The sequence below is a fragment of the Pseudochaenichthys georgianus genome, chromosome 14, assembly GCF_902827115.2.
Source record: "Pseudochaenichthys georgianus chromosome 14, fPseGeo1.2, whole genome shotgun sequence".
Lineage (NCBI taxonomy): Eukaryota > Metazoa > Chordata > Actinopteri > Perciformes > Channichthyidae > Pseudochaenichthys > Pseudochaenichthys georgianus.
Window position 1 is genome coordinate 9835675 of NC_047516.1, and position 20334 is coordinate 9856008.

The following is a 20334-nucleotide window of genomic DNA, read 5'->3' on the forward strand; positions in this document are numbered from 1 at the left end:
ACTGTCATTTATGTCCATGCAAAAACTAAGGCCCAAGCTGCTGCCAAACTAAGTGATGCAATGGTTCATGTAAATCAATGGCTTACTGACTCCCAGCTATATCTAAATGTTAAGAAGGTAGTCTGTATGTTTTTTTTAGCAAGACCAACACTGTGAACTCAAGTTATATGTGTCTGGGGAGGTCATTCAAACAGTTACACATTTCAAATATCTAGGCATTATCCTTGACACTACTCTATCCTTCAAAAAACAAGTGAGAAAGGTAATGCAAATAACTAAATACAATCTAGCAAACTTTATATATATAAGGAACTGTTTGACAACACCTGTAGCAAAAGTCTATATGACTGCCATGATCATTCCCCACATAACATACTGTATGACTAGCTGGACCCAGGCGAATAGCACAACATTAAGGCCTATCCTATCACTTCACAAACAAGCTCTCAAAGTTTTGGACATAAAACCTAAGCTATACCACCATTGCAAAATCCTGGACAAACATAACCTGCTCAGCTGGGAAAATCTTTTAAAACACACTGATGCATGTCTCGTTTTTAAGATTATGAACGGCAAGGCACCCCCACCACTCTGCACTTTTATACAGCAGACACATTCAAACAGCAGAACCACAAGGTCTGCCCTAAGAGGGGACTGTGTAGTCCCTCTTAGGTCCAGTTCCTTTGGTAAACACTGTTTCTCTGTGAGGGCATCAACACTTTGGAACACAATACCGATACAGATAAGGAATAACACCTCCTATCATACATTGAACCACTATCATAAGAACTGGCTTTTAAGTAATCAAAAATGTGAACACTTTTAACTGTATCATAGTATGATAGTATTTCATCTGTTTGAATGTATGTCTGTTCCTATTTATTGTTGTACTGCTGTTCCTATTTATTGTTGTACTGCTGTTGTTTGTTGTATTCTTTTTAATTATGTTTTTATTTCTCTAGTCTTGTTGTGGTTATCTTGCCAACTTTATTTTAATTTTGTTTTAATATCTGTTTCGGTAATTGAAACAAAAAAATACTTGAAAACTAATTTGCCATCAACCGGTAAAATAACATCCAAACTTTTAATGAGACATACTTTCTATGCAATGTTAGAACCAGTTACAACAATATTGAGATCGAGTGCAGAGCTAGACAGATCAGACACTGACATTTATCCAAGCTGAATCAGTGTTGGGGAATATGCCAACAAGTAATACATTGCAGTGCATAATTGTCAAAGAAATGTTAATTAAATGGTAATTTGGAAACAGTATCTATATTACATAGTCTACCACAGATCTCTGACAAGTTTATGATTCACCTGGTCACAATGTTCAACTAATTATAGGGATCCTTATCAAAAACATCTCACTCCTTAAATGGTGGTATGTGCCTCAAAACTCCAGTATTGGTTACTGCTATATATAAGTACTGCTCATATAAAACCTGCGATAGTTAAACCCGTGACCTTTAAGCTTCATCAGAATAAAGCCTCATATTTCAGGACTTAACAGCCGGAGCTTGTCCAGATGACATGCCCATAAATCCTTTAACAGATAAACATCTACAGTGCATGACTCCGGCTGATGAAGAGCGGCTCCACCTCCGTTATCTGATAAAGCATCTTACACAGAGATGGTTGTCTTCGACGCACACCCGACAATAAAAGCTCCATTTCTCATGTCACACACCTGGTACTGAATCAGCATGTTTGTAAAGTGCAAGGTGGGGAGAGCGCACACTTTGGATGGGCACCGCCTCGTCCATGACACAAGCTTCATCATGCATGCCTGCTGATCAGGTCATAGCCAAGGACAAGTGGAGGTGTTTATGGGACCTTCACATGTGACACTGTGCATGTATTAAAAAAAGCAACCAGTCAACTCCTGCCCCTGCTTGCAGAATAAAACCAGCTCTTTTTCTTCAGATTTGTACAGATTTGATATTCTCAGAGAAACTCGGCTTATTGAAGCGACTCCAGGTTTAGACACCTAGGCAAATGTTGCTGGAGCGCATATAGAATATTGTATTAAAAGAAAGAACTAAGCTTAAAATCTGTTTTGATGTCCACGCCTACGCAGCTCTAGCTGAACCCCTACCTGATGCCCAGTGGGGGGCAAATCCACGCTCCTCCCTCAGAAGTAAGAAATGCAGGAAATAAAAATAGCAGTTTAAGTTGCACTTCTTCTGCAATACTTCTCAAAAGCTTTCTCTGTCTCATCTTTTTTTAAAGAAAAATAATAGATCTGCAGGTTTTTATTCCGTGTGAAACATGAAAAGAATCCTCATTAAAAAACAGTCATTACAACAGTTGCAGAATACAATGAGGACAGTTAATGAGGTTCAATGGAGTATCGCTCATGTATTATTAGGCAGCAACTCAGGTCTCCAGGGCTGCAGGTGCTCTCGACTTAATGCCACAGGCTTCTCTTTGTCATCGCTCATGCTTGGATTTCATATCCACACACTCAGCAACGAGGCCAATTGAGTTTTACTCCGGCCCCGCCTCGCCGGCTGCACTGATACCTGTGGGGGATTTGGTTCTGACTGAGTAGCTTTTTCTTTACAACAACATTCCCTCAACCTTATTTTTTTTTAACTTTCCCATCTAACTACAGAACACCCATATAAGATGGCACTCCTCAAATGCTCCACTGTATTTGTATGATTTGAATTGAATAAATCTTACAAGGCACTTTTATGTTTTACAGCGCACCACATGTTACATGTTTTATTGTTTTATGTACTGTCAGATAACTCATCCTGTAGCTCATGGGGAGCAATAAAGCACATTATGGATTCCCTGGAAGACTCAACGGCACGCTGTTCGAGATCAATGCAGAATTTTAAAACTAAAATGAATACTAAGTATTCATTTCAGTTTTTACGCCTCAGGAATTAAAAGACACAAAGTCTTTGTGTCTTTTAATTCCTGAGGCGTAGATCATTGATTTATAAAAGCATGCATTAGAAAGAAAGGAGACAGATGTTTGCTGATATGCAGATCAGATCTTCATGTATTATACTCTAACAAAACACATTTGATTGGTTTCCATTAAATGTCTGCAGATTCATAGCCTTGTTAACTTGTTCTTTCATCAGATATGTATTGATTTAAGTCTTGTTATTGGACAGCGACAGTATAAACATGCAAAGGTCACAGGCTTGAATCAAATCAATGTTGCTGTTATATGGCGTGTGTTTAAATACCAAGCTACCAGATGCTTCTAATTATACAACAGTCGTTTTCAGACTATTTTATTTATGTAATTATTGTAGGAGATATCAAACCAACTAATAACCAAAATGTATAAAAAATACCTTTTAATGGATAGATTTAAAAACTAAAAGTATGTTACCAGCCTGAATTGAAAACATGTAGTTTCCTCACGAGTTTTTGAAATAATGATTTAATTGCAAGACTATTTGAGAGATAAATGGGGAGGCACGGAGAGCAATCAAACAGTTAAGGTCTCCCTGACACGTAGATGTAGAGTGGACTGACAGTCTGAATGGCCACGCTCCTCTCTGCCCGGCAGTGATTCCTCCATTTATCTTCTCTAATGAATTGACAATCACACTCCCTCTGATGTTTACATAGAGGTATTGAGCCATCCTAAAATGTGGCTCCTTAAAGAAACCCCACACACTGAGCTGACTACACAACTTCACATCATGTGCAGACACAGTCATAAACATGTATGGAGCGAAGCAGTGCCTCTGTTAGTGACAGGCTGCTGCTGAACGGGTCAATTACTTTCAGTCCAAATGATGATGACATTATCAAACAATTTATTTGTGGTGTGATCCCCGTGGCCTGCAAACCATTATGCAATTTTCCTGCAATTGCATTTTTGAGTGATTCAACCACTGCTCTATAATTATTCATTGATGCAGAACAACTGCAGGAAGTGGATACATTAATAAGATATAAAAAACCTTAATGTGTTTTCTGCAGTTCAGGAAGCAGCCATAAATGTTATGCAAAGCTGCTCTGATTGTTTCAAATTATATGAGGTGGAAATGGTTTTGTCTGTGATTTACAAAAACATATTTTCAAATAATGTTCTACTTCATTTAAAACTATAACCTCTAAAAGAAGTTTAAAAAAAACTACAAAAAAGCCCTGACAGCCAAACAGAAACAAAGTATCTGCTAGTACACCTACACTCTGAAGAGAAGGTGCAAAACTGAAAGAAAACACACATACCGTCTACTTGGCCATGGAGATTGTACATCTTACAGTAGTAGAAAACTGCTAAAACCCACACACAGGTGGCCGTCTTTTTACAACTCTTTATTGCCATATTGGCACCTTCAGATCCAAAACAATCTACCATTACATTTTCTTTCAAAAGCCCTGTACATGTTTTTTTACAAAATTAAGTTTTATTTTTAGGACGACTCCAGTACCATTAACAGCTACACACTCACTAATTAACTTTCAAAATGTTCATGAAACACTTGTGTTTAAAACTATCAAGGCAAAAAACAAAGAAATAATTGATGCAGTGCATTATGCAAGTGATTCTCTGAATATAAAATTAGTCTTACACTCCAGAGATCCTCTGAAGAGTCATACAGATTTGAGAGTGTATCATCCCTCTGCAATCTTTTTAATGAATAGACACCACAAACAGTAAAGACTGAACACAGCATCTCACATGATTATACTATGATCTGTCCACGCACGCACGCACGCACGCACGCACACACGCACGCACGCACACACGCACACACACACGTCCCTATGAAAACACCAACACAAGCATCCCCCAGGCACCGGCTCTGTTCCCCTCCCCTTCCCTCCATGTCCTCCCCGCTCCCCTTCCCTCCCCCCTCCTCCCTTACCTCACCCAATCCCCCGAGGTGGATTAAATACAATCACACCTGTGATCATTTCTCATTTGTGACGTCTCCAACACCAGTGGTCCAAAGGGACGCCATGCACCAGCCAACAGCACCGCAGCTGTGAATTACTGTTTTGCTGGCTTTGTAAATGCTCTAAAACATCCATAGATTATTTGTGGTCATGTAAATACTTATCATGTAAACAGGAAACGCAGGTACACAATAAAGCTCTATTAGTCACAAGGTGCGTTTTCCTCGCATGAGGAACTTTCTGCAGTTTATATAGATTATATTCTTCCAGGAAGATAATCCCTCATCAGAGATCCCAAATACACACACAGCAAAAGTAATGATAAATAAAGAATGGCTTTTTTTCTTTTACTATTAAAGCTACACTCGGGTGGATTTTATGTTAATAATTACAAGACTGATTTAAAAAGGAGACTTCAACATAGTACCTGTACCATAATCAACACATTCATTAAATGTTCTAAAATGTCATGCTATGAACACTAGTACAACATTTTGCAGACATGAGTGATTGACAAAGTTGCCACCAACATTTTTTGTATTAAACAGTAAAAATAAGCACTCAGTTCAAAAGTCTGTTTTGCCCTATTAGCGTTTTCGCAGTCTTTAGAAGTGAGTGGTACTACTACAGAAAAAATAAACTTATATGACATTACAAAGTTTGTTAAACATCACGCACGCACCCACGCACGCACGCACGCACGCACACACACACACACACACACACACACACACACACACACACACACACACTAACCTGAAGTGTTGGATGGGTTCTGTCCATATCCCCCCATGTTAGGACCCACACCTGGTCATGTGACTTGTCATAGAGCATCTTCACTGGAAAAGAATCTGTTGTTACTGCCTAGAAGAGATGGGCATGAAAGGAAAGGATTATTGAAGGTTTACTAGGCTAATCAATGATATATAATAACAACAACAATTCCACATGTAAGTAAGATGATTTGTTCTCGAGATATCAGGCATAATGGCCTTTTTACAGATACTCTACTAAACTAAATCATTGGCTATGTTGACCCATAAATACTATTACATTTGTCAACAAAATGTCAAACTGATAGGATCCTTTTTATTAATCATAAAAAATAAATAAAACTTTATATCAGTTTATTACCGGTGTATTGCTTGATAATAATTCTCTTGGAATCGTATTGGAGCTGACTGTGAAATCAGAAAATATTGTATAACAACCAGTACCTCGAAGATCATTTTGTTAACGCTGCAAATCACAGATGGTGCCACCATCACATTTCACAAAGGAAAATAAATCTGCAGCTTGCTAAAGTCACATTGCCTACTTATGAATAGGTCATACAGTCCTTAATCAAAATGTAAAGGTTTTTTCTCTATGATGCAGATGTTGAAGTGAAGGAGAACGTTTTTTTCAGCATGTGTAAGAACAGAAAGAATACAACATAGAGGAACGAATGGAACAGGCAGATAGGAAAAAAGAGAGATGAGGGGGGTGGAGTGTGTTCAACCTCAGGTCTGCTGCAATGTCAACAACGAGAAATAACACAATCTATTACCCTGCTTCTGGCTGGCGGACAGGGAGCTGCTGACACCCTCACCAGTGTTCAGTAATGGTAGGTCCGGCCCTCCACTCTGCACCGGTCAGCCAAGTGTCAACTCAGCATGTGTGCATGTACACTATGTGTGTACTGCCTGTCTGAATTTACTGGTAATACAGCTTTTTTTTTCTGTTGCTGCTCCCGGGCTCTGGTATAGACTCCTGTTCCACCATTGACAATTTTAAGTCACATTTTAAGTCCTACCTTTTTTTGCTTGCTTTTAGTTTAGTTTGATGGCAACATACGGCTTTGACGAATCCCCTCTTCACTCAGTTCACTTCCAGTTGCTCCTAATTTGGTTTATTTATGTGTCTCAAGACTTGTTATTAAGTGCCTATCTTTGTTTATTGGTGCAAAGGACGTTATTTGTCATCTGTTTTTTCAACATGCATATGTTGTATTTAAAGTCTCTATTACAATTTATTATACTACATTTTGTCAAAATAAAGGTTGAATAATGCATTTCTAAAAATAGTCTTCTGTAGGTTCATAGTGTTGAGAAGACAGCGATGGATCTCATATCTAAACATAAACACACTTGCGGCATTGACACAAGTTGGCCTTGCCCATTGTGTCACTTCAATTTAATTTAATTTAAACATTTATACATAGTATCATATCAAGATTTCAACTCTACTGACTTGAACATGTTAAAAGCTTAATAAGACTTGATAAAGGGTTTCAAATGTTTCAGATTCAATCAAATGCTATCAAACCTGAACTCAAAGACAGAAAACTAAGTATTTATTACTTTATTACTAAAACACAGTTAAAATACACATTGGTGTCATACAGGTAGATGCATGCATAGATTCACAATATTGTTCTTCAGGAAAAAGGAATATCTAAAACGTTGCTAAAGGATGCTCACTGAGTCTGAGAAAAGAAAAAGCATAACTAAAACCTAAAACATGACTACAAACAAAGCCATTGTAAGGTGTTTATGTTACTAGATCACCCAAGGTCTTGGCTATGTTCTTTTTAATTAGCCAAAATGCCGTTGTTTTCACGTGCAATGTGAGGCTGACCCAGCACAGGTCTGAAACATCAGAGTCAAGGTTAGATCCCTTTGTTTGAGAAAAGAGGACAATTTCCTTGCGTGCAACAGGATGAAACAACTTGAAAGCCTTCATTAGTGCAGCTTCTCCACATGTTTACTGCTTTCATAGTGTCTGCTGGAAATCACGAAAGGATGTAACACATTCCTAAAGGTGACATTGTATTAAAGGAAACTTTATATCAAAAGGATGTTGATAAAAGACCCAACAATAACTAATCCTCAATAACGGCATCTGTGCTTCTCTAGGATCTATATTTCTGGTTTTCTCGTGAAAGAGAAAAGAGAATTGTTGTGTTTTAGTCCACCATTTCCCCCCAAACAGAGAATAGGCCATCTTATCTGTAACAGTCCAGGTTATGAGTAGCGAGCGATTCATTTGGGTTTACTTTGAAGAAAGAATTGTTTTGCTTTAATCTCATACTTGTAAAGGAAAGTGTTGCCCACAGTCTTTATTAATGTGGCAATCTAGTGTTTGGACATACGCTTTCTAATCACTGCGTTCAGTCGTCTCCTTGAGGATTATAAATGCAGTACTCTGACTTTACCATTTAAAAAAATGAAAGCAATTGTTGCGTTAATGCATTCCTTCTGTCAGTGGATTAAGTGCTTTTATTGTACTCTGCCATCTTCTCTCTTATAATAAAAGGCTGAAAGGAAAGTTGGAAATGTGCTTTGGAAAAAAAAGGCTTTGAAATAACAAAGAAAGAGCAGAGAGCTGGATGCATTAACCTCCTGCACCCATAGGTCAGAGAGGGTCTTCAAGAAAGAGAGAGAGAGGGTCGGCTGATCAAGGAGAGAAAATCAGTTTTTACAGTGTTGGAAAGAGAAAGAGAAAAGGGGGGGTGGGGGTTTCTCGGTTATAGTGGGCAGCTTCTATTTCATCACCAAAAGGTAAATACACGTAGTATTCTATCACATATTCTTTTTTTTGGTGGATTTGGTTTCATTTGGAACAAGTGGAGGTCATATTGACTAAATATCGAACTAAAGAGTTCGCATGAACTAAGTTCGCATGAACTAAGTTCGCATGAACCTTTGTGGGAAAAGTACCGCAGTGTGAACGCGGCTATTAATGCTATGCCAAACTCTGGTGTGATTTGACAGGAGGAGGAAAGGGGAGTCATGGATGGAATTTACAACCCTTCTTTGCCTCTCAGATACTTAATATCTAGGATGTTTCTGAGACTTTGGTGCTCCACCCACCTGCACCACCTTCTGCGTCTGAACATCGACCACCAGCAGTCGGCTCAGGAGGGGCTGGGTCACGTAGATGTACTTATCCCTGACGTTGACTGCTGAGGACCACACACAGTGCTGAGGTGACACCCCCTCACCCTTAGGGCACATCTCCTCCTGGGATGACCAAACAGGGAACAGAGAGGATGATAGGAGGTTTGGGAATTGTTTCATTATCATTAAAAGCACAACTTGGAAAGGTCAACAATTGTTAATATGCAATACAAATAAATCTACAAATCATCAATTCAAATGTTTAGCAATTACTGTTCACTTTTTAGACTTTTTTGATAAGATTAAATGTATTAATTATTTTTTACAAAGTACAGTTCAGTACATTTTTGGTACTGGGAGTGAAGGCAAGGCAAGAAAAAAAGAGCTGACATACAATACAAATAAAATGTACACTGCAGAGCATGCTATACAATTCAATTAAGGACAAAAGGACTGAACAACTAATATGAAATTCTGCCATATAACCCAGTCCTACCAGACATGCATACTTCATTTAAATAATAATATTATTACATTATGTAATATTATTATTATTATTGATAACACTAATTTATTTCATAATGAGTGTTTTCACTTTTAAGTGTGAAACTTTCGAAATATATAAACTGGCTAAGGAAACACTGCATTTAAAGGCTCTGCAGCATGCTGTCTTTGCTGACAAGACATTTATTCACACACTCCTCTACACACACAACATATATACTAGTATGTAATCACAAGTATACACAACCACACACACATACAACATCAGACACACATGCAAGAGTTTTCACCTTCTCTCCACCTCACCAAAGTGGAGAAAGTGCTGTTTACAGCAGGAACTGGCTAACACATGGCTTATTGAGTTTGTATTGATCTCTAATACAATTACAGGGTCCTGTAAAACCCAAATCCCTCAGAGGAACAAGCGACTTGAACCATTGCTCTGAGAGAGGGATGTTCTCCAGTGGATTAGAAACCTCAGGGTCTGCAGTATAGACTATATACAGTCTATTGGTGCAAGCTGTTGACTAATGGACACGAGTAATCCCATTACATTAGTTAGGTGAGGAGCCACGCTCTGACAACAGGAAGGACATCGAAGGAAGGATAGCCTTCATTTTGGTCGCAATCTTTTTATACTAAAACCCTCCTAACTACATACATAGATAGATATATAGATAGATAGATAGATAGAGAGAGAGACAGATAGATAGATGGAATATATTAAGTTGTATATGGAGGAATATTGAAACCTTAATATAGGTTAGTGTAACCTGACATGACCAATTAGTAATATACATCAATCTTATTGAATCTATAACACAATTTAAACCTGAAAGCAAAATAATGGCATAACGTGCACTTACATATGTAGCAACAATCCTCTCTGCCCGCTGCATGTGTTTGCGTATCTCACATTCACTGGGCTGAAGAACAGTGATACCCTCATCAGAAAACACATAGAACATGTTTCCCACGCTCAACCCTGGAAGAGAACACAGAAGACAGACAAAGGTTGAAACACGCTTGAAGAAAAAAACAACAAATACACATTTACAACAACAGAATATCCCGCTCCCATCTTATCTCACATTTGTGACTGGCATTTCAATTTCCCTGCTCGAGGACTCCTCTTAGCGTGCTATCGTGTTAGCGGGGATGAGCAGTGTGTGTCTGCCAGCCATTTTGACAAAGCCTACAAAGGGCCCTGTCAGCAACACGCCAACCACATACTGTAGCAAGAAGCATCCAATTAAAGGCATTGCCTCAAAGAGGAAACATTTCACATCTCGACGTGTAAACAGCTGCTGATGAGTTAGCATCACAGTCTGATGCTGAGGCATTTGGATGATTCGACAGCAGTCTATTACTGCCGGCAGGAACACGACACATGAGCACAGATGATAAACATAAGCACATAAACACACTTGCGGCATTGACAAAAACTGTGATGATGATTGATTTGTCAGGCTGTCATAACGCTGTGATAAACATAGTACACCAAAGAAGCACACTGAATATGCACACCCTGTATGAATACAGAGACAACAAACAAGCACTTGCACAACACACACAAACACACACACTGTTAATGAGGCAGCTTTGAGTGCTGATAAGTGTTTAGAAATAATGCTTACACGTCGTTTGGTTTTGTGGTAAACCTGATGTGGTGATGATGTGTTTAAAACAGATTGTGTTTGTATTGCATTCTAAACCGCAGCGGTTTTCCAGTGCAGTAGTAAAACTGTTCTTGTGGCCGTACTGATGTAATATATAGTATAAGGACAGCATGGATTGTTATTGTTGTTGTTGTTGTGCTCCCTATCTCTGTTTCTTATCCTATATTTAATAGAACTGCTCGGGTCTTGATAGATTGAGTGGGGAAGTTCATGAGATCTTTCTAGAGGGTTATCAAGAATAACTTTTATCCAATGACCTTTTCCCTCTCTGTCTGTGTCTGTGTATTCTCTTGTTCCGATTAACCCAGACAAATATTTTTCTTGTTTTGTATCTATATCTACACCGGGATCCGGAGTCGAGGCTGATCCTCTTGCTGTAGTCCTGTGTCTTGGATCCTCTATCCTGAGTTCTGGATTAAGTCTTGGACTTCGGGTCGTGGCTGAACCTGTCTCTGCGGTCCTGCCTTGGGTCTCGTCATGCTGCTTCCCTGATGGCTTCCACAGGATTGTAGCTGACATCCTCGTGGATTCATCTTCTTATTACAGACACATGCATTTCCTAACATTCGGTCTATATGCTGTAAAATGTATTATCTCTTCGATTTACACACGGCATCTATTGCACGTCTGTCCGTCCTGGGAGAGGGATCCCTCCTCTGTTGCTCTCTTTGAGGTTTCTCCCATGTTCCCCTTAAACTGTGGGTTTTCTCTGGAAGTGTTTCCTTGTACGATGTGAGGGTCTAAGGATAGAGGGTGTCATTTTTATCATACTGATATTCTGAACAATCTGTGCTGTTGTATTTGCTGTAAAGTGTCTCTACTGTATGCTATTTTTATTATATGTACAGCACTTTGGCTCGACTAACAATCGTTTATAAATGTGCTATAAATACAACTTGATTTGATTTGATACTGCTGAACACCACACAGTTGTTTTCGTGTAGGCACCACACTTGGTCTGTGGTTTTATTTGCATAATGCATCAATTCTCTGCTTGTGTGTAAATGTTTCCTCCCCAGGTGATCTGAAAAATAGATTAGAAAGCACTCCAGAAAACAAGAAACACCCTGGGCACGAAAGGAAGAAAGCAAGGTTGGAAGTAAAGTTTTGCTGGAGAGGAAACAGTGTTGTGATTCTTCTGGACAGAACAGCAAACGTGTTGGAAAATGCAGATATTCAGCTGCAGGCCCTGAAGAGCCACAAACTATGCCCACCATATTTTCCGATTCACAAGAGTATCAAAGTTTTTTTTTTTTTACTTTAATGAATTACCTTCTTCTCTCCACAGAATGTTTGCAACTGCAGATTCAGCCACCCAGCAATAGAAAGGGAAAAGAGGGGGAACACATTAAATCACCTTCAGAAAAAAAAGAGACAGATCATCCAAGAAAGAGAGGGGGTGATTGATCTCATGTCATGCCAAGAGCACACATATTTGACAGCTACAAAATGTTCCTTACTGCTGTTGACAGGATCATATTTCCTCTTAAATCAAGAGATCAAACGGAAGTCAGAGATTATTCTGTTTAATCTTAACTGGCCCGATAAACTCTTTCTCAATGGCGATTGTTAACTTGTCAAAATGATGCAATCTAATGAAAGAACCAATATCAAAGTAACATAAAATATGTAATTTGGGCGCTTGTCCCTTGCTATAAAATATGGGATAAAATAAGCTGCCTGAGGTTCATTTTTAGTTCAAAACTCCATACATCTGTTGGGTTTATCAAGCTGGTAGCATGATCACAGGACAACTATGAAAAGGATTATATAACTTAACCTAATTACTACTAACATTATTATCTAACAAGCAGCCATGCCATGAGGATTTACGCCAATATACTGTTTACACTATCTTTCTGGGGGGAAAAGTGGGTGCGAGGACTTATTTCTGGCTTTATCTTTAACAGAGATAATGTTCTTTGACTTACGGGTCTTCTTGGCCGAGTCTTCAACAAACAGAGAGGAGATATCCTCGTCCACGCCAACCTCGTTCTTGGCGATGCATGTGTAGGCTCCAGTGTCCTCGTACCGGACGCTGCCAATGAAGAGCTCACTACCATTGGCTACGGAAATAGAAACACAAAAGGAAAGAAAATGAAAGGTGACTGAAGCAGGTACATGTTGCTACATTATTTGATATCTTGCATTTGGAAAAAAGAAAGGCTTCAGAACAACCATCTTCGACTCTGTTGTGGGTTTAGTACACTGTTGCCCATACAGTTCGAATACAATATGTTGTAACTCTTCCCATGAAATGATTGTGTGTGTAAATAGGAATAAAAAGAGGAATGTGTCTGAAAACAAAAGCATTCCAACTTTATGGGCAACAGAGTTTATACAGTATAACATTTTTAAACCATTGTTTTTCTGTAATAAATATACCAATAGCATAGCATGGGAGAAAAAAGCATGTTGTTAGTCTTATGTCAAGTATATATAGCAGAATGTTTGTTGATATCGACAATAATTGAACTGAAGAAGGCTTCTTTGTCTGAAATATGTTTGATACACAAGTAACTTTCCATCAGCATACCATTTTGTATCCCATTACATATCCTGCATTCTAATATAATAGCTTAGTTTCACACTTTATTTATTTCCCCACATATTCTGCACAATACTGCATTGTTTGCCTGAAGTTGCAGCTGCAGGTGAGGTGGGTGGAGGTGACAGGTGATGTTGGATGTTAGGACACGAGGTGGACGCTCTGATGTTTGCTGTAGCATCAAGCTCTGTGATGTACAGCTGCACTCTGATCCCTCCTGTCCTGTATGTAGCACTGCATTAAACACCACACTTCACAGCACTGGGAGAGTGAATTATGTTGGGTGTCACAGCGCTGCTTTGATAGATCTTGTGTAAGAACATAAACGCTGCATCCGTTTCCAATTATTTTACATCTAGTATCTATAGCATCTATAAACCTCTAGAATATTCCCACTTTGAGGATATAAAAGGGTATTTTTCTTTTGTTAAAACACACTCAAGTGTCTTCCTGCAGGAACAATATTTATAGAACAAACAACCAAAAAGACTGCAGCCTTCAAGATAAGTGTTCTATGTTGTACGTTGAAAATGATGTCTGCCCTATAATTAATGCCTAGTGAGTCGTATAACACGTTACAAAAGTTGACACAAATCTTTTCACATAAAGTGAAACGTCTTTTGGCTTCTGATAATAATTCTCTTTTATCAAGGGAAAAGAGCTTTGAAGTAAAAAGTGCCTCGAAGCGGGCCTTCATAGAATGAGCCACCAGTTTAATTACTTCTAATTCATAATTATGTTGTGATCAATTCTTATTGAAAACCACTGAATCAGCCACTCATTAAATTAGTCTCTTTATCCCTATTTTGCAGGATTGTAGCTGTTTGCAATGACAGGGATTTTGAGTTAGAACTTTTAGTCTTCTTTACTTCTACCCTTGAGCTTGTTGTTGTAAGGGCAAATGAGGAATGTATGATTCAATGGGGCTATACTCAATATGTATATATTCACATTACTATTCGTATGTTGAAATGGTTGAACCATCAGGTACATGTGTATGATGGTTAATATAGTTCTAGAAAGACAGTAAATTAGAACCGGTGTAGCAAATTGCAATTTGTTCATCTCTATCAAATATAAATCTGAAAAGGAAACAGGAACCGGATGGAACATATCTCATTCCTCTGGGATTGGGACAGGGAAGGATTTTGCTTTCATTAATTTGAGATGCAAGTGGAAATCCACTCTTGTGTTACCCTCTACTGTATCTCAAATGAATGATTATCTGTACAAGATCCTAGTTAAAGTATTCCAAGTTGTCATCATGACACTTAAGATGATTTTCTCTGTGACCTCATAAAAAGTAGAAATCCATTAGTCTCACAGCTCCAAATCCAAAGTGCTGCGTCACTTTGAAGATATGCCAGGCCCCACATATTGTTACTCTGCTATGAGGGAAAACACTAAGCTTGTTTGTGATTCTTTGACTGAATACAGATGTCTTGGACAGCGTAAAACACAGGATTCAACGACAGTGTCTTTTCAAAACAGTACAACGGCAGGCCGTAGGAAATTTGGCAGCAAATGGCAGGTTTATACCCACAGTCTAAATCCAGTCATTTAGCTCACAGTCTTCATTCAACAGTCACAAATGCAGCCTGTTCCCTCAGATGACCTTGATTAACGTGGAATTTGAGTTGTGTGATAACGATAATGTACTGAGCCTTCTTCACACAAAGCATTGGGGTTAAAAAAAAAGATCCATAATGTCACACATCAGGATATCACTGTTGCTGGGTTAAGAGGTTTGCTGTTTGCTATACAAACTGAACAACAGGGAATATCAGGCACAGATTAATGTGATGTTTCAGCACCGCAAACGGTTCCAGAACACAGTTTCATTCATTCAGCAACACAAAGCAGTTTTCTCTCTTTACTGTTCAACTGTGGCTTATAATCAATACTCCTCACTACCATCTGTCAGTGTGTAGTTTTACAGAAGCCACATATAAAGATAAAGGCAACACTTTTACACTGCTTTTATTACACTCCTAACACGTGAGATATGTGGAAATTAAATAAAAGAATCATACCTTATATGCTTTTGATATATTTTCTAAGGCATTGCTGGACAACAATGGTAATTTATATACGTTTCCACTCTAGTTTTTTAACTTAAAGGTGGGGTAGGTAATTTTGGAGAAACCAGCTCGAGTGCGCTAAAATTTGAAAATACACAGCCGGAAAAAATCTGCCTACAATCTACAGAGCCCCTCCTCCAACACACACGAACGCGCACATGACCAATGAGGGCACGAGATAAGTTTCTGCACAGATGGAAGGCTGACAGGCAGGTAGGCCATCCAGTTACTTTAGCCGGGCCGGCTCAGATGATTGGTCGTGCTTTTTACAGCACCACGGCTTCCAGAGATGACATTTGTTAATGGATTTTTTGTCAAAGCATTTAAGATATTCATTGCTATCGGGATGTTAAGAGCATTCCATGGAATATAACAAAAAGTGTATCTCAAGCCGGTTTCTCAAATACCTACCCCACCTTTAACTATATATTTTGTATAAAACCACCCTAAATAATCACTGTGAGGGGGACGCATGCCCCTTGCCCATATTAGTTGGCAAATCTGTAAGCGTAGCCACTGCAGTGTTTATGTGCTGGTGAACCTTGCAAACCCTCCCATGTGTGAGTGTCTGAGGGGTTGAAAACAGGCTATTACCACAGGTAATGACCCACACACTGCCAATAAACTCTCCCTTAATGAGAACCAGGACATAAAAGGAAAAGTCGTGCTTCACTTTGCTCCTTCTCTCTTATATTGAGAGTGTCTCTTAAAAAGCACCATTCTAGTCTAGAGAGCTGACATCGACTCTCCCACACACTATATATTTCATCTTATTTGCTCATTTTAATTTCCCCATTTATATTGGATTTCTAAAGATGAAGTAGGTTTTTTTGATATGGGCAAAATAAAGATAGTTAGTTAGACTGCAATCCGTGTTTCATCAACTTGGTAGAGAATGTAAATGGCACTGAAGTGTTGTGGATCTGTTAAATAAGCATTATTAGAATATAACACAACATAAACACTGGTGATTGAAGTTAAAGAAAATATTGTCCTAAAACAGTTTTTAAAACAGGTTTTAAATCTCTCACACAAAGTTAACATTAACACAACATCCATATGTAAGTTTGCTTAGGGTTTAGCGCATGAACTGATAATGCCATCAACAGTACAGCTTGCTTATTCAAAAGCATAATTAAACATTACTGCAGAGTTTTAGATATTAGTTAATAATACGTTCAACACCAGCTTTATTTTCAAGCTTTGTTTCTATTTCTAAATATGCTTTCCCTTGTTTATAAAGGATTCTGCAGTGTTGGCATACTGCAGCTCTGTTGGTTGGCAATACTAATTGAAAAACACTGCATGTGACAAAAGTCTGCTAAAACGCTGACAGCTCTTCCAAAAACAACTAATCAAAAACTCCCCACCTATGAGAGCGAGCTGTGTGGAGGATCTGGGCAGCAGGTCCATGCCGTTCTTCAGCCAGAGGAGCTTGGGATTCGGGATGCCGTCGGCGTGGCAATGGAGGCTGGCAGATACACCGGGCTCCTGGGCCTGCGTCTCCGGGTAGACCAGGATCACTGGAGGGACTGGACGCACAAACAAAACCGAAGACACAAACAGGGAGAGAGCAGAGGCGCGAGTGAAAACCTAATTGCACACTGTTTCATGGTAACTCCTAGGGGAATATAGCACACACACCCACACACGCAGTGGGCAGAGAGGAATTTGTCTCACCACAGCATGGAATATATTCACACATAACAAGAACCCAAGAGCTCTGGGGCTGCTTTATTACAGCTCGAGTTCTGCATGAAATAGATGTTGGACGTATCTACCACTTACCACCTTCTCCGGGGAGAAGAGCGCAAATGAATGTGGAGGAATCGAGGGGGGAAATGAAATATGAGGTAATAGTTTATAGGATCAGGTACGATTTTATTTTTCTGCTTTGGATGCTAGGCACATTTCAACGCCGGTGGATGCTGCCAAAATCCTGATGCCCCCCCCCTGACTTTCCAGGAGTTCAATCACCTCTAACATTCAATCTACAACCTTCCCCCTTATGCAATATTAATGTCGCTTCTGGTGCTTGCTGCAAACTTATTTCAGTTTTTCCTTAACTTTATTTTCCCCCTTTTTGTTAGTTAATGTAAATGTAATACATGTAGTATTATTACGTTATGGTATTTGTACTTTGGGTCTATTTGTTAATTCTGGTTCCATTTAGTTTGTATTGACCTTTTCCTTTACTCACACACAAGTGTTTATACCTCCGCCATACCCTCAGCCTGTCTGTCTTATCATCTGTGATCTACATTTTATATCAATCATTTGTTTGGTTTTTCTACAATCCTTTTTTCACAGAAACTCTTCCTTTCTTCCATTCATTATTGAGTGTGTACTTCACATTAAGAAACATTCTTCAACGGCATTGATACCAGACTCTAGGGTACTATAATATTACAGAAAGAGTCATTTTAAGAGTACTTTTAAACTGCGACTGTGGGTGCCGCAGCGCTGCCATTGCTTGCATCTCAGTAAAAACAGAAGCATGTGTGTAATTCTTATAAACACAACACGATGCAAATGGTCCACTTAGTTTAATGTGGCTCTTGGCTCCCTTCCATTCCACCTTATCTCACCTCGTCCTATCGAGCTTGAAATACCTTGAGTCCCCCCTACACAAACATTTGGTAAATGCCCTCTCCTGATATCTCGCCCTTCAGGGCCAGAGTCTGTCTCCATGACTCCCTTCCCCTCAGCCCCTCTCCCTCTTTAGTTCAAGGTCTACAACTCAGCTGCATTTCTTTACAATTAGCGTCTCAGAAAAACAAAAAATAATTACATTGATGTTCTGAACTTTTGCGTTCTGTTAACGACATTGTAACTTATGTGTTGAACTGTGTTTTATGAATATGATCTTATAGCATAATTCATGTTTCAACATCTGACATGACATGCGGATAAATGGTTAATGCCGAGTTCATGCTGTTGGTAGTTATATCTACTGAAAAAATACAAAAAACAATCCTGATATTTGCATATGCAGTATCACAGTGTTGTTAAGTGTTTTTTATATATGGATGGAGTACAATGAGAGGGGCTTGATATGATTAGAACACGTTTGGATTTGCATATTGAAATGCTGCACAAAATGTCTCTCATGGTATCCTTTGTTTTGATCAATGGTTGTTGGCTTGATTACTTAAGAGACTTTTCTTTAACCGTTTTCCCTGTAAACAGGAAGGCAATAAGAAACAAGTCCCTAACTGGGGAACCACAGAGTAGCACAAACAAAATATTTTTTACATCACTGTAAGTAAGAAATGAGCCACTACTGACCATTCACCTGCAGCACATGAGTCTGATAGAGGTCTTCATAGCCGTAGGCATGGCAACTGTAGTTCCCCATGTGGATGGTTGTCACCTTGGTGATGTATAGGGAGCCATCGTCCCCAAAGTCCTGCAATACAGTTAAAAAATGGAAGAGGAAATGTAAGTTCGGAAAGAAGGTGGTTGTGAAAAAGATGGGAAAAAGAGGAGTAGGGAGGGTGAACATGATGAGAGAAGCCAGATGAAGAGGAGAGGGAATAGTGGTGAAGGATGGGGTGCAGGAAAGAGCCACAGGGAGTGAGGGAGAAATGGAGGTAGCTTGGTAGAATACATAAAGATGCTTGAAGAGGGCAGAGAGAGGAGAGGAGGCGCACAACAGCAGGGTGTGATGGGAAAAGACAGGAGAGGAAAAGAGTGATGTGAAAGGGAAGAGAGACCATGAATCAATGGTTTCCCTGTTGAGCTTAAGCAGGCGTTGGGGAATTTGATCTTCCACTTTCCCTCATCACGCTGCCTCAGCCTGATAAATGGCAAGGGTTAAAAATATATAGCCCATTAGGTTGATGAATGGCGCTGGTTGTTGTTGGTGCAGCATGCGGCAGTCCCCAGGGGGTTCCAGCCACAGCTTAGGGCGGATTAAGGCATTAAATAGTTTGCTGTCCCACCAAGTGGCGGAGCAGATGTCTTGATGCGCCTCTGTCGTGACACGGACACCACGAACGGCTGTTCTCCTTCACAAGGCTCTGGAAGTTAATGTGACCTGACAGAGGGTCGATTTGTGACAGGAGAATGTGAAAAGACTTCCTGGTGAGATAGATGGCGGAATTTAGGCTGCCTTTAAAGTGAGAGTTACAACTAAACCAGTGAGGGCAATTAAAACTGAGAGGGCCATTAGAGCTAAAAAGTGTAGCTTTGAAATATCTGGCAGGTTATGCCTTTAAAATCTTAGCTCTAGATTTTGGAAAAAAAGTCATCCAGTTGGGTCGGCTCCTGAACGGCGACTTTTCAAATCATCAACCAAGGTGTCCCAAACTCATACCTGAGATGTTGATTAATACTTTTTTTGCTACAGAGCTCATTTCACACCAAACTGTAAGTCAATAAAAAAAATGGTGATACAGATCTTATTTTTTAGTATGTGTGCTGTTCTGATGTGTTAACAAAAACGCTTTATATGCAAATGTTTATAGGAGTTTAGTGTTGGGTGACTAAAGTTAATAAGCAGGTGCAATGATATAATGGTAAGTCTCACATTAAGGACAAACTAAACAGGCCAATCAAAATCCACTCGCAAAATTCATATTCGGCTATAGCTGAAGTATCAAAAAGATAAAAATGTGTTGGACGAATCTGCCAAATTTGAAGAATTATTTAATTGTCTGTCGCTCAGATTACTGAGTAGTCTTGTGTCTGGTTGTTTTGTGTCATTAGTGACGAAAAAGACATGAACTTCAATGGTAGATTTTGGTCTGCACAGC

At 39.2% G+C, this 20334-nt stretch overlaps 1 protein-coding gene across 1 annotated transcript in view; it reads right to left on the reverse strand.

Annotated features, from left to right (window-relative positions):
* The window catches only part of fstl4 (follistatin-like 4), a 242604-nt gene that overhangs the window by 12750 nt on the left and 209520 nt on the right, over positions 1-20334 (reverse strand). The window contains exons 8-14 of the mRNA XM_071205519.1: positions 18866-18986; positions 16948-17109; positions 12880-13014; positions 12221-12247; positions 10136-10254; positions 8739-8888; positions 5641-5748 (exon numbers count right to left, since the gene is read on the reverse strand). Coding sequence (XP_071061620.1) covers positions 5641-5748; positions 8739-8888; positions 10136-10254; positions 12221-12247; positions 12880-13014; positions 16948-17109; positions 18866-18986 — 822 coding nt within the window. The remainder of the gene's footprint in view (positions 1-5640; positions 5749-8738; positions 8889-10135; positions 10255-12220; positions 12248-12879; positions 13015-16947; positions 17110-18865; positions 18987-20334) is intronic.